General features: G+C 56.1%; 1 protein-coding gene across 6 annotated transcripts; it reads left to right on the top strand.

Moving 5' to 3' along the window:
- The first annotated feature begins 2,017 nt into the window (after positions 1 to 2,017).
- On the top strand, positions 2,018 to 14,584 carry GFI1B (growth factor independent 1B transcriptional repressor). Of its 6 annotated transcripts, none has more exons than XM_069579983.1 (7): positions 2,018 to 2,543; positions 9,877 to 9,995; positions 10,469 to 10,609; positions 11,017 to 11,288; positions 11,854 to 11,991; positions 12,893 to 13,058; positions 13,841 to 14,584. In XM_069579983.1, exons 2-7 carry the CDS (start codon positions 9,896 to 9,898, stop codon positions 14,017 to 14,019), a joined length of 996 nt encoding a protein of 331 aa, XP_069436084.1. In that variant the 5' UTR covers positions 2,018 to 2,543; positions 9,877 to 9,895; the 3' UTR covers positions 14,020 to 14,584. The 6 variants fall into 6 exon arrangements, with proteins under 6 accessions (XP_069436084.1, XP_069436088.1, XP_069436085.1 ...); XM_069579987.1 differs by having other exon boundaries at positions 2,358 to 2,543; positions 12,800 to 13,058; XM_069579984.1 differs by having other exon boundaries at positions 2,394 to 2,543; positions 11,020 to 11,288.
- Positions 14,585 to 14,829: the final 245 nt, after the last annotated feature.

The following is a 14,829-nucleotide window of genomic DNA, read 5'->3' as shown; positions in this document are numbered from 1 at the left end:
AACCTAGACAGCATATTAAAAAGCAGAGACATCACTTAGTCTGTCTCAAAGGTTGGAGAAGGGAATGGCAACCCACTCCAATATTCTTGCCTGGAGAGTCCCATGGACGGAGGAGCCTGGAGGGCTGCCGTCCATGGGGTCACACAGAGTCAGACACGACTGAAGCGGCTAAGCAGCAGCCGCCAATACAGGAAACACAAGAGATGCAGGTTTGATCACTGGGTCGGGAAGATCCCCAGGAGGAGGAAGTGGCAACCCACTCCAATATTCTTGCCTGGAGAGTCCCAGGGACAGAGGAGCCAGGCAGGCTACAGTCTATGGGGTCGAAGAAGAGTCGGACAAGACTGAGTGTACACACACACACACACACACACACACACACACACGGGTGGCTCTAGGGAAGGCTTACCTTTGCTTGCAGGCTGGGATCCTGGTCTAAGAAGGGAATCCCTGAGTTGGTTACTCAAGGGGGAGAAGGACCCCACGTGGGATTACATCTCAGAACAACAGCTAGCTGCACATGCCTGATACAATGGCTTTACACTCGAAAATACCCCACGCAACTAAATGGCCCAAATGGAGGAAGCAGAGGCTAAGGTAAGTCATGAAAAACTGTGAAATCATGAAACATGTTAATAAAAGCCGCAAGAACATTTAGGCGGTATTTAAACAAAATAACATTCAGTGGGGGGAGGGAAAAGACCAGCTAGTTAATAGTAGCAAAAGGTGAGCATGTGTGTATAATGAAATAAATTAAGGGACAAGTCCTTGAATTATTTAATAATTTTTTATTTCTAATGTAATCATTTTTCTAAAAAATTTTTTTTGGGGAGGAGCACACTGCGCGGCTTGTAAGATCTCAGTTCCCTGGGCCCTTGGCCATGAACGCAGGGTCCTAACCACTGCACTACCAGGGGATTCCCCCGCTTTTGCTTTTCTTCACGTCCTTGAACTATTTGTCAAATTTTCTGCATAACAACAAACAGTTCCAGGTGATTGTGGGCAAAATACGGGATGCAGAGAAAATTCCAGGCATTGCCACTACTCTCTCACCGCCAACAAGAGAGACCCGTGGCCTGTGGACCCTCAGACCTGGGAGCCAGGCATTGACGGGGCCCGAGGGCTGGCGCTCGCTGCCCGCCGGCCCTGCGCCCGTGAGACCTCTCGTCCGAACCCCGCCCCTCTTTCTCTCCAACTCGGACCTTGGCCTCCAGTTGGGTCGGGGCTTCCTGTCGCCAAACTTGTTTTCTTTAGGAGGGAAACACAATCTGTCCAGCGTGGCTGGCTGGCAGAGCATGCAAATTAGCCTAACAGTGCTCTATTCTGTGAGTTCTCCCCATATGCAAAACCTCCTGAAACAAACCAGCCATCCTGTAAGTAAGCCGGAGGAGGAGGAGGAGGAGGAGGCTTGAGGGGCCGAGGTGGAGGGAGGAGGTCAGGGGGGTCAGGGGTGGGCCCCTGTGCCAGTGAAGTCGCTCAGTCGGGTCCGACTTTTTGCGACCCCATGGACTGTAGCCCACCAGGCTCCTCCGTCCATGGGATTCTCCAGGCCAGAGTGCTGGGTTGCCATTTCCTTCTCCAGGGCATCTTCCCGACCCAGGGATCGAACCCACGTCTCCCCCCAGGGAAGCTCAAAGGAACATCTGTGCCAAAGGGGCTGGAATGTCCCCCACAGGCCTTCCCAGCCTTCCCGCGGGGTCCGGGACACCTGGAGGCTAGCTCCGGCCCGTGCCCGCCTCGGCCACCAGGTGGCAGCACACGCGGGCCCTGGGACCAGAGCGCAGCCCGCCCGGTGCGCCAGGCGGCTGGGGGTCCCAGCGATGCGGGAAGCGCCCGCGCTCAGTACCACGCCCGCTGCTCCTCACTCAATCTAGGGTCAAGGCTAGGGAAGCGTGAATTTTGACTTTTTTTTTTTCTTTACGGCGACTTCTGCGAGGACAAGAGGGGGCCCCTCTAAAAGCAGTCTGCAGCAGCGCGAGCCAGGGGCTTCCTAGGAGAGCGCTGGGGAAGCTGAGTCCACAGAGGGGCAGAGGAAGGGAAGGAGAAGAAAGAAAAGAAGTAAAAAGGGGAAGAAAGCGAAAGAAGGAAAGAAAGAGATTCACTCAATGAGTTCTCTAAGCAAGATCAGGTTTTTAAGTAAATGTTGTATTTCAACTTCACTTTGTAAAATTTTAAGGGTTTAGCCATCACTGTTAAAATCCACAAGTTGTTAAAAGTTTCCGTAGAGAGAGTGCAGCTCCTGGAGTGAAGGGTTAGGGAAGAGAATGGGGAGTCCTGGAGAGCTTTGATAAGCAAATAGAGCTCCGCGCCCTGGCGCTCTCTCCATTGGCTGTTCCCTCGCCGCCAGATTTTGACACAAATAATCAGATTGAAAATCAGGGAGGGGAACAGAAGAGGAAAACACATACACACACACACAGAGGGTGGGAAAAAAAAAAAAAAAGGAGAAGTATCTATTTGTGCCGAGAGTCACGAATTGACCGGGCGGTGCTGATCCGCAGAGAGACGCAGCCAGGTTCTTCCCGAAGACCGGCTCTGGACAGGTGAGTGCGGAGAAGCCCCTGCCTCTCCTTTTGAAATTTGCATATCTCACTTAGATTGTTTCCAAGTAGGTTACCTAGTCCCTTTGGCAGTCCTCGGAAGACTAAGGTGGGCTGGAAAAAAATCTCTTTTGTGGAATGTGGCTTCCAGCTCTCGAGCCCAGAGGAGAAGAGGTGGCAAAGAAGCAGTCTTAGCTGAGATGCCTCCAGCCCGCGCACCTGGTGGGAATTATCTTCCTCCAACTGCGCGTGAGCACCGCGGATGTTTTTGTTGTTTGCTTGTTTGGCTCTAAGTTTCCCTGACTAGGGATAGAACCCTGACCAGGGATAGAACCCGAACCGGACCGGTGGAAGCTCAGCGTCTTAACTGCTGGACCACCAGGGAAGTCCCATGAGCACCCTTTGAAGATTTGATTTTAAGATGACAGAGGTCACCTGCCTGCACAGTGTCATACCCACCCTCAGCTCTCCCAGGGACCCGGACAGGCGAGGCGAGTCACATGTGGAGGTGCCCCGCACTGCCCCACCTGTGGGCTCGGACTGGGTCTGTCCCCAGGACAATCTGAGCCTTTCTTGGCTGTGAAATGAGAGAGTGTGGGGTTGAGGACTGAACGGAGTCCCAGCTTCAGCATCCAGAGTCCCAGGCAACTTTCACCAAAGATCCTGGGAGAGGGTTCACTTGGAGAGAGAGGCTCTTCTCATCCGAGCCCCTCAGGGGAGGGGAGGCTGCCATCTCCACCATATCCCCAGCCTCCAGGAACAAGTCACGGGGAGAGGTGGTGCCTTAGCCTCTTCTACCTAATTTTGAAGGAAAAGCCAAGACAGAATCTGCATGGGGAGAGGCGCTCGCTCTAAACTGGGGCTTGTTAAGGGGGGCAGTACACAGAATCACTGTGGGTATATGCCTGTATACATTTTTCTGGGAAGAACATCCACCGTGTTCATGAGATACCGTGGTGGGGAGGGGTGCACAAATTAACCTGGAAGCCGGGCAAGTTGCACCTGCCCACGTGGACTCACCCCCTACACGTTTCTTAGTGGACAATGGGTAGAGGATTTCAGGAACTTCCCCAGCAGCGGTTAAGACTCCAAGTTTCAGCGCATGGGCGCACTGGTTCAATCCCTGGTCAGGGAACCAAGATCTCACATGCTGTGCAGCATGGCTCCCATCGCCCCCCAAAGCAACTATACTCCAGTAAAATTCATTAAGAAAAAAAAGATTTCAGTCTTAGTGAAGGGGCAAGTTTCTGGTCCTCAGAGGTGGTTCGGAAAGGATTCTTTGCATAAGACGTGTGAGGTTTCTTCCAACTCAGATTTGGGGGGCAGAGGGTGTTCCCTGGAGGTCCAGTGGTTAGCACTCCATGCTTCCATTACCGGGGGCACGGGTTCGATCACATCCCTGGTTGGGGAACTAAGATCTGGCAAGTTAAGCAGCCAAAATTTAAAAAAAAAGCGTTGGGGGTCAGAATATCAGTTTCTCAGCAAAAAGTTCTTGGGAACCACCAGAGAGCTCTACCTGATTAGGTTTGACTGATGGAGCCACTCAAAACCAGGGCAGAGCATTCCCTCCAGGCTGTCAGGACAGTGGGGTGGGGTAGGGGGTTCAACTGGAGAGTCTTAGGAGTCAGATCACCAGCCCCCCGCAACCCAACCCGGGAAAACCAGCCTGATCATATGCGATGCTTCACTGTGACACAACCTCTCAACCCCTCCTCTGTCTTAAAGGGGTTTTTGTTCCTTTGTTTCAAGGAATTCAAATCCATGGAGCTGCTTAGTCTCTCCTTTAGAGGTGCTGGGGAAATGTTTTGTTCACTCCCTGTGGTTTTTATTGCGGTAAATGACACAGAACCTGAAGCTGGCCGTTTTCACCCTCTTTGAACCAGCCGGCTCAGGGGCGGCCAGTGGCCATTTACAGCACATTTTTCATCTTGCAAAAAACCGAAACTCTGTCCCCACTGCAGTTACTCCCCGTTTTTCCCTCCCCCCGGCCTCTGGCCCCCACCCTGCTACCTTCTGTCTCTGAACTGGACTACTCTAAGCAACTCACGTGAGCAGAATCATACAGTAGTTGTCCTTCCGTGTCTGACTTAATTTCAAGTAGTATGATGACCTCATTGTTCATCTATGCTATAGCATGGGTCAGTATCCCCTTTCTCTTGGAGACTGAATAATATTCTTTTTGTATGTCTAGACTGCATTTCATTTATCCATTCATCCATGAACGGGCATCTGGGTTGTTTCCGCCTTTTTTGGCTATTGTGAATAATACTGCTATGAACCTGGGGGTACAGATATCTGTTCAAATCCCTGCTTGCAATATATACCCAGAGATGGATTCATCCATTCTTTTTTTTTCTTTAACTTGGCTGTGGTGGGTCTTAGTCGCAGCATGTGGGATCTAGTTCCCGGACCAGGGATCAAACCAGGGCCTCCTGCATTGGGAGCTCAGAGTCTTAGCTACTGGAACACCAGGGATCCTTTTTGACATTACATTCTCTGAATTTACAAAGAGGCTTTTGAGATCCTTCCAAATTTCCCGTAGAACTAATGGCCACTCCCTGCTGGGGCCCCGAGAGAGACCAGGACCCATGCCCCTGCCTCCTACATGGAATGACTGGCTTGTTTGTCTGTTTGTGTTTCCCCTTGAGTCATGTCTTCAAACATAAAGGAAGTCCAGGGGTCCCTCCTAGCAGACGCTGAGAAACAACGGAGGCTTTCTCAACCCTCCCAAAAAGGGAACCCTCGTGATGAGTTTCTTAGTCAAGGTGGGTCAGTCCCGCGCTCAGAGACAACGAACCCCAGCATGGGATTTTAGAGTGAAAGGGAAGTTTAGAAATCTCTTAATCCAGCCGTCCTTTTGAGAGATAGGAAAACCAAGCCCCAGGTTGGCGGCAGACGAGGTCAAGTTCAAGGTCACAGAACTTGCAATCAATTCGGTCGCACCCCAGGCCAGCTGCTCCGGCTCCATGTGGAAGTCAGGGTGCAGGGCTGCCCCCCTTCAGAAGCACTGGCCGAGAGTCTGACTGGGGCTGGGGCGGGGGGGACCCTCTATCAGGACTGGGGCTTTCTGAAGGGATATTAACAACGAGGCTCTTTCCGGAGGCTGCGATACCATCAAGGCCTCTGTTTTATGAAGAAATCTTGGTCTTTCACAATCTCTGCTCTTAGTTCTTTCTCAGAACAGGTTCGTGTGAATCAAAACGGTGTGGTTGTTAATTAACTATAGTATAGGTGATTGGTTCCTGTTTTTTTTTTTTTTTTTTTTTAAACTCAGCTCACAGGGGCCAGAAGGAAGTTCTCTGGGTGCATTTGGCCCCCACGGAGAGCTTGATGGCTCAGCTGGAGGGTTGGCTGTGCCATGTCACTATGCCAGGCTTAGCGGAGAAAATATTCTAGGGAGGGAGGGGCGGGGGTGGGGAGTGGGAGTGTCACTAGAGTAAGCCTCGAGGAACCTTCCCCCACCCAGGGACCCCCTTGCTCCCTTATTTCAGTGCCCCCAAGCCCCAGAAGTGCCGATGTGTTGTCACCTGAATTCCCATCAGCTGACCTCAAGGGTTTCCTTGGGTTGAGCCCAAGTGGTCCTGGAAGCTTCCTAAAAGAAGTCTGTTCTCTTGCCAGCCTCTCCACCCCAAATTCTTCATGAACCCAGGTGGGGCCGGCTGGGTTCCTAAAAAGACCAAAGATAGAGAATTTGACTTCCCCCTCTCCCCACTCTTGCCCCTCCAGGGAGCCTTCCCCTCCCTGCTCCAGGCAGGCAATCTTTAGTGTTGGAAGGATCGCACGCAGTCCAGCAGAGCGCGGGGCCAGGAGTCCAGGCCCTGCAGGGCAGGGGCGATGGGCCCAGCCCCGCTGCGAGGCCCTGGACAAGCCACGTGGCTCAGTCAGCCTTGGGTGTCCCCCTGTGACCCGCGACAATGATCACTCCCTTCCTCGCCTGGTGGGGGTCAGAGCTGATGACCCCACGCTGTCCGGGTCTCCTCCTTAGCTGGTCAGCTCAGGTCCCTCTGTCCTGAACTACTGACCACAGCGGTCTGATGGTCAAGAGCATGGAGGCCTGAGAGACGGACCTCTGAGTCCAGCTCCGCCTCACTCTGGGACCCTGAGCCAGTCTCTAAGCCTCACCTCTTTCTCTGTAAAATGGGGTCATAGCTACTCAGCTCACAGGCCAGGCTCATCGGAGCTGAGGCTGCAAGAAGTATCCCCCTGTATTCTAGCTCAACGGAGCTAACAGCTACCTCTGGTTCTAGCTGATCGACTAATAAAATGCTATTTTTTTTTTTAATCATCTTTTGATTGAAAGACAGACCACGGTCTTGGAGGCTCCCCCAAAACAAAAGGCGAGGGGAACCCAGCCCCACCCCCCCCGGCCTGTCTCCAGAGTGTGGAGGTCTCTTCCCACTCTGCCCAGGGTCTGGCCTCATCTGGGGGCAGAAGAGGGGGGTGCTCCCGAACCCAAGAGTTAGAAGGGGGAAGGAAGAGGGGGTGTGGGAAGCCCTGAGTCGGGGGAGACAGGGAGGCAGGAGGAAGAAGACTGTCGCTGGAAGATAAGGCGGCCGCGGCTGCCCCACAGCCTGGGGAAGATGGCGGGACAGCCCGGCCTTTGACGTCAAAATCTGACAGCTGGACAGGACCCCAGAGGCCTTCAGGTCCCACCCACTCATTTCAGGGCCCAGAGGGGAGGGGCTTGGAGCATGTCCCGGCTCCCAATCAGGGCTCATGCCCGTCCATGCCCGCTGGCTTCAGCCCAGGCACCGGGGATGCCACCTGACCCGCCAGGACCACGTGGTGCCCGCCCCTACCAAGCCTCTGCTCCGCAGGCTGAGGCCCTCCAGGCACCACACCGGGCCCCTTACACGCTTGGAATAATTAAAGGTCCTTTTTCAGCACAGCAGCCCCAGGAGGTTGGTTTGTGATCCCCATTCAGCAGATCTGGACACTGAGGCTTCCATCAAGGGGGGGCTGGGCCTGAGCCTTGCCCCCAGGGCGGAGCGGCCGCAGCCCAGGCTCCTGCTGCTCCCAGAGGGGCAGGCGGGCTGGGCACGGTTAGTGCCTGCTCTGGATTGTCCCCTTGGGGAAGGGGTGATGGGGACGGCTCCCCAGGCAGGGCTCCAAGCGCCCTCTAATCTGCTGGCTCCCAGCCCCCCACCCCAGGCCACGGCCTTATCACCCAGAGCCTTGCTGCTGTTTGGAGCGCCCCGCGAGCTGTTTCCCGCGCTCTTTTTCCCGCGCTTGGCCCTATCACACCCGCAGCCTTGCCCAGCGTGACTCCTCCTCCAGGCCCACGCAGAGCTGCTGTCAGACTGGCAGTGACTGAGTAATTCCTCTCAACTTCTGCCTGGGGGTGGGGCACACGGAGGACCACCTGGTGATGCTCTCTCTTCCAGGACCTCTCAGGAGACCCTCATGGCTGGGACTGGGGAGGTGAAACAAGTGGGGGGCAGGGGCCGGAGCTGCTCTGTGCCCCAGAGGGTTCTGCACCTGAAGCCAGGAGGACCGGGCAGTCAGGCTGGCCTGGCTCTGCCCCTGCCCCAGCCGCTGACCTGCGGGCTGAGTGCTGGGCCTGGGCTCCCAGCGCTCAGTCTCTGGGATTGGTGGACACTGACCTCTTCTTCTGTGTGCCCGAAATGACCTCAGGCCTCCAGCATCGGGCTTTGAGCCCCGCATACAACTCCAGCCATCCCCTCCACCCACAGGGTGAGAGAAAAGGCCCCTCCTTCCCTGGAGAGCGGGCTCTGGGCTGGCCCGTGGACAAGGGCGGCATCTGCTCTCGACTTACATGATCGTGCGGGTTTTGCGATGGATGTGGCCTCCCCTGTTGCAGCCCACCTGCCAGGCTCCCCTCTGATAGGCATTGAGTGCATACAGTGGGCTTGCCAGGAACCTGGAGGCCTCACCTTACAGAAAAGATAACAGGTCCAGAGAGGTTATGGGATTCCAGCCCATGAGCATCTGACTCCCAAACCTGAGCTCAGACGGCAAGTTTCCATGGTCTCTGAATGCAGACTCCAGTGGGATGTGGAAGCCGTTTTCTGGGTGCAGGGTCCACAGTGGGTCACAAACGGAAGTGCCCCTGGCCTTCATTCTCTGTTCCCAGCACAACTCGGTATGCGGCAGGAGCAATCTGATCTGGGATCTTCTAGAAGGGAGCGTACTGGCTTGCCAGCAAGTGAGCAGCGAGGGACGTTAGGCTTTGTAGCTGCTCTAACAAAACACCAGGACTTCCCTGGTGGTTCAGTGACTAAGACTCAGCACTCCCAATTCAGGGGGCCTGCGTTCGATCCCTGGTCAGGGAACTGGGTCCGGAATGCCACAACTAATGATCAAAGATCCCATAAGCTGCAGCTGAGGCCTGGTGCAGCCCACTGATGTGAAGTCACGTCGCTCAGTCGTGTCCTATTGTTTGTGACCCCATGGACTGTAGCCTACCACACTCCTCCGTCCGTGGGATTTTCCAGGCAAGAGCGCTGGAGTGGGTTGCCATTGCCTTCTCCAGGGGATCTTCCCAACCCAGGGATTGAACCCAGGTCTCCCACATTATAGGCAGATGCTCTGCTGTCTGAGCCACCAGGGAAATAACTAAATCAATACAAATAAATATTAAAGCAAAACTCACAAACCAGTTTCCTTAACACACAGGAGTGGGTTATTTCATGGTTCTGGGGTCTAGAAATCCAAAGTCAGTGTCGGCAAAATCAGCTCCTTCTGGGGGTTCTGAGGTATGGTCTATTTCAGACCTCTCTCCTAGCTTCTGGTGGTGGCCAGCCATCCTTGGCTTGGGGCTTCATCCCTCCAACCTCTGCCTCCGTCTCCACGTGGCCTTCTTCCTGTGCGTGTCTGGGTCGTGTGTCCAGATTTCCTTCTTAGAAGGACATGAGTCATATTGAATCTAGGGTTTCACCAAACCCAGTGTGACCTCAGCTTCACTTGATTGCATCTACAAAGTATCTTCAAGCAAGGTCACAGTCACAGGTTCTGGGTGGACACGAACTTTAAGCGGACACTGTTCAAGCCTCTTTAAGGGGCTTCCCTGCTGGCTCAGCAGTAAACAGCCCGCCTGCCAATGAAGGAGACGTGGTTCGATCCCTGGGTTGGGAAGATCCCCTGGAGGAGGAAGTGGAAATGCACTCCCGGTATTCTTGCCTGGGAAATCCCATGGACACGATCCTGAGTGGCGACCACGGGGTTGCAAAGAGTCAGACATGATTTAGTGACTGAACCTGCAGGCACACTCATCCAACTCAAGTCAACAGATTCTGATTTTAGGAGGAGGCCCTGAAACATAAGGGAGCATTTTCCTCTTGTCCCACCTAACCCTTCTTACCCTCTCTCCTGGTAGGTGTGGGGCGCCGCTGACAATGCCACGCTCCTTCCTGGTGAAGAGCAAGAAGGCTCACACCTACCACCAGCCCCGAGCCCAGGAGGATGAGCTGCTCTGGCCACCTGCCCTTGGCCCTGGTGAGTCAGAGCCCAGGCTGGTCCGAGGCCGCACCCGTTGGCCTCCCTGCCCCACAAGAGGGGGAGGCAGGAGAAACCCATCCGGAAGTAGCCGCTCTTCCAAGTCTGGAATCAGGAGGAGCTCAGTAAATACTGATTGAATGAATGAATGGATGGATGGCTGCACCATCTCTTCTCACCCTGAAGGGGTGATGAGCGCATCCTGATTGGATCTGGTCCTCAGCAGCTGACACGTGATTTGTGATTGGAGGGCTGATCCAGAGCTGAAGTTGGGTGCTTGGAAAAATGGAGCTCTCCAAGGGGTGGGGGGGCTCCTCCTGGTCTCCGCCCTGCTCCCAGCATCCTGGGTATAAGCCCCTGCGTGTGAGTCTCCAGGAGAAGCCACAGTGGGTCGTTCTGGTGTCCCTCCATCCTCCTACTCTTACCAGACCTCTAAGCAGAGCTAAAGTCTGACTGTCTTGTCTCCCTCACAGTGGCCGGGGACCAGGTCCCGAGCATCAGCCCCGTCCTCAGCTCCCTGTTCCCAAACCAGCACCTGGGCTGGACGGACCTCAAACGGGAGCCGCAGCTGGAGCTGGAGCAGAGCTCAATGACCCGGCTGGCCTCAGGCCCAGGTGCTCAGCCCAGGGGCCCCCGCCTCGCCCCAGAGGGCACAAGGGGACTTAGAGGGTGGACAGGCTCGAGGAAGCAGGGTCCCTTGGAGCTGTAGAGTCAGGAAGGGTCGACAGTCCAGGCTCTCTGGCTTCTGCTTGGATCCCTCCAGGATACTGAGCTTATTCCCAGAAGAGAACTCCCGTGTGGTGGGCAGGCCCACATAGTGGAGGTGGGTGCTCTGCAGGGGTTGGGGTGCATTTCTGGACTGAAAATTCGAGGAGTCGCAGTGAGCACCCAGACCTTCCCCCTGCAGAGAATAATTTGGGCTGCACACCAAAACCTCAGCATGGGGTTCTGGTGGAGGGTGGCGGGGAGCGGGCACCCTGTTCTTAGCATCACCACTAGATGAGCACCCCACCCTCCACAGAAGGACCTGCCGTGACGTCCCGACCCCAGGATGGGGACACGCCCTCCTCTGACTCACCCCCATTCTACAAGCCCAGCTTCTCCTGGGATGCCCTGGCTTCCTCCTACGGCCACAGCTACCGGCAGGCCCCCTCCACCATGCAGTCTGCCTTCCTGGAGCGCTCCGTCAGCCTGTATGGCAGCCCTCTGGTGCCCAGCGCCGAGCCACCTTTGGACTTCAGCCTCCACTATTCCCCGGGCATGGACGCATACCACTGTGTCAAGTGCAGCAAGGTGGGCGGCCGGGCCCTGCTCGCACCCCCTCCCTAGCACCCTGGCAGCCACGAGTGTCTGTAGTTGGGCATCCCCTGTGCTGTGACTCGGGTCCTCTGGTGGGATCAAGAATTCACAGTGTTCGTCTTCATCATCACTCTGAGCCCTGACCATGTGTTAGGCCCTGTGCTAAGAACTCGATGTGCCTGAGCTCCAGGAGGTGGACGAAGGGCTAAAGTTCAGAAAGGTCGAGTCACTTGCCCCAGAATACACAGCAAGTAGATATCAGAATCACCATTCCCACCTGGCTCTGCCCAACTCCCGCTTCTTAACCACCAGACAATTCAGCCTCCAGACGGGGCCAGAAGGGGCCTTCCAGATGCCCCCCCTCCCACGTCATTCTATAGCCAGGAAAACCAGACACAGAGAGACAAAGAGACCTTCCCGGGACACACAGCACGCGCCAGCAGTCAGCAATCCAGTGATCACGGGATTGCTCCCTCCTCTGTACGTCCAGCTATGGCCAAGCTGGGCACCCCCTCCCCTCCGCAGCCCCCCAGGCCTCACCCTTTGCCCCCACACACAGGTGTTCTCCACCCCTCATGGGCTGGAAGTGCACGCCCGCCGCTCCCACAGCGGGACCCGGCCCTTCGCCTGCGACGTCTGCGGGAAAACCTTCGGCCACTCCGTGAGCCTGGAGCAGCACACGCACGTCCACTCCCAGGTGGGCAGCTGGCCGAGCGCCCGAGCCCCGGTGCTCTCCCCAGGAATCCTAGGGCACTTGGGGTGGGACTCTCTCCGTGCCTCTGAGAGTGACAGGTTGGGACCCCGTTTCATCTGCCTCCTCGATCTGGGTGTCCATCACCTGCCCTTAACAGCCCCTGATGGACCAGGCCGGCCCCGCGTACAACTGGAAGAGGCTAGGGGCTCAGGTGGGACTTCAGGTGGGTGTCTGGGATGCTGAGGAACCGCCCCGCCTTCTGGGCGCTCAGAGCAGATTTCTCACCTTTGAGGTCCTTGACTCTTACAATCTGGGAGTCAGATTTAAATGCTCATCTCATCCACTTAGCCCTGCCTGATGCCAAGATCCCTTCTTCAGAATCCCATTCCAGGGAAAGTGCCTGAAACTGACCTGAGGGCCTGACCTGGGTAGATCTGAAAGTTCAGGTGGAGAAATAGGCCGGGATGGTGAGACCGTCCCTTCGTGATCACGTCCAGTCATGCCAGCTGCCGGCTCAGTTCTCAACCTCCAAACGACCCTTTGAGGTCACTGCTCACTAGTCCAATGTACAGATGAGGAAACTGAGTCTCAAGGAGGTTAAATGACTTGCCTGAGGTCATGTGGCGAGTAAGAGGCAGAAGCCAGAGTCGGGGCCCGCAGAATTCAGACTCTTAAGCAAACCACAAGGGAGGATTCCCCAGCAGGAGCCGGCTCAGCCGCCAGGCCTCGGCCACTCCTGGGAGGGGCAGGAATGGGGAGTTCCTGTGTCTTGCTCCTCGAGGCCACCCCAACGGAGTGTCCTGTTCCTCAGGGGATCCCGGCCGGGTCCAGTCCTGCGCCCAGCTTGGCAGCCCCGGGCCGCGAGGCCCCACCTGACCCCCCGGGGCCTCGTTTCCTCCGGCAGGAGCGCAGCTTCGAGTGCCGGATGTGCGGCAAGGCCTTCAAGCGGTCGTCCACCCTGTCCACGCACCTGCTCATCCACTCGGACACGCGGCCCTACCCCTGCCAGTTCTGCGGCAAGCGCTTCCACCAGAAGTCTGACATGAAGAAACACACCTATATCCACACAGGTGAGGCCTGGGCTCCGCTCTACCCCACCGTCCCCACCAGCCCAGGGCCCCCCAGCCCCTCCAAGCACCCCCGCAGGGCCCAGGCCGAGCCTCTGAGCATCCTCGCCCATCACTGTTCGAAGGTCCAGGCCTTAGGACCAGGCTGGGGGGAGGGCGGGTGGGGTGTCAGGCCGACAGGGGAGGCTGCTTCTCTCCAATGGGAGGGCTGGACGCTGTGCTGCTTAAAGGAAAGAAAATGCACAGAAAAAATACCAGAAGGAGAGAGCGAAATGTCAGCACTGTGACCCACGGGGAGAAGTGAGAGCGGCAGGTGAATTCCGCTGCCGCCGTCACTCCTCCCTCCACTCACTCCCCCACTCACGCCTCCCCGCTTGTCATTCATTCATCCCTCCAGCTACCCATTCACGCCTCCACGCTTCCATCCCTCCCACAGCCGCTCATCCATTCATTCTCTCATCCAGTCACCCCTCCAGCCATCCGTTTTCCGTATCTCCATTCATTCATTCCCCCACTCATTCATTCCTCAGCTGTTAATCAGTGCCTCTTGTGTGCAGAGCCCCAGGCCAGGTGCTGGGCTCCATTCATAAATAAATTGGACCCAGTCCCTACCCCTAAAACTGGAATACAATTCCCTGGAAGGGGTGGGTGGTCAGAGTTTTTCTTGCCTCCCTTTTCTAATAATTTTCAAAAGCGAATGTGAGATAAAACATAATAAAGTCCCAGAGAACAAATGCAGGGCACCTGGCCCGGATGATCCTGACCCTGTCTCTGCTGCCCTGCAGGTGAGAAGCCACACAAGTGCCAGGTGTGCGGGAAGGCCTTCAGCCAGAGCTCCAACCTCATCACCCACAGCCGGAAGCACACGGGCTTCAAGCCTTTCAGCTGTGAGCTGTGCGCCAAGGGCTTCCAGCGCAAAGTGGACCTGCGACGGCACCGTGAGAGCCAGCACAACCTCAAGTGAGGCTGCCCGGAGCCCGGCTCTCCGCCGGACTGCCGGCGAGACCGTGCCACCTGGGCAGAGGCCAGTCTCACACACCCAGATGCCCAGTCTCCTGGAGGGAGCCCTGGACAGGACTCATCAAACTTGTTTCGAGACTCAGATAGCTGTGTGAGCTCAAGCAAGTCACTTTCCCTCTCCGGACCGACCCTTCCCCTGCCACAAAGTGTGTCAGCTGGTCTTTTTCAAGCTGATGCTGTCTGCAGGTCCAGGAGCTCAGTACCGCCCCTGTCAGAGCCCAGGAGGCCAGAGTAGCCCCAGGTGGGCCCAGAGAAATCCTCCCCTATATGCTGTCCCCGGGGATCGGGTCAGCTTGGCTTTCAGCAGGCCTCTTTCTGGCCGCCACAGATGGTCAGAGCCATCTCCCGCCTCAGTGGGAGGCCCAGCACCCCTCTGCTTCAGCCAACGTGCCTGCTGACCCCCACTTCTGACGGGCACTCCGGCCACAGGGAAACCAGCAGTTACTGCTGTCAGAAGCCTGCTCCTCTCAACAGCTGTAAATAAAAATAAAGACACCCCTTTACTTACATTTGACCAGCATTTGTTCAGTACCTACTGGGTATAAACTAGTGCTTGAGGCTTTGGGGAGGGATGGTGCAGTCTCGAAAAGCAGAAAAAGCTCTGTAGTCACTCACAGACACGCTGACAGACCAAACTGGTAAGTGCCGGGCACAGCCACGAGAGACCCCTGTGACAAGACGGCAGGCAGGGGCCAGGTGGGCACAGCTGGGGGCTCTCTCAGTTTCCTGTGACTGCTATGACAAGTCACCACAA

This window comes from Ovis canadensis, chromosome 3, assembly GCF_042477335.2.
Source record: "Ovis canadensis isolate MfBH-ARS-UI-01 breed Bighorn chromosome 3, ARS-UI_OviCan_v2, whole genome shotgun sequence".
NCBI classification, from domain to species: Eukaryota; Metazoa; Chordata; class Mammalia; order Artiodactyla; family Bovidae; genus Ovis; species Ovis canadensis.
This window is presented reverse-complemented; position numbering and strand designations above follow the sequence as displayed.

Bases quoted from the DNA above. Each gene is read 5' to 3' on its own strand.
- GFI1B (XM_069579987.1), top strand. From the start codon at position 9,896: ATGCCACGCTCCTTCCTGGTGAAGAGCAAGAAGGCTCACACCTACCAC. The intron at 11,992-12,799 runs GTGGGCAGCTGG...CCTGTTCCTCAG, and splicing joins ACACGCACGTCCACTCCCAG to GGGATCCCGGCCGGGTCCAG. The intron at 13,059-13,840 runs GTGAGGCCTGGG...GCTGCCCTGCAG, and splicing joins ACACACCTATATCCACACAG to GTGAGAAGCCACACAAGTGC.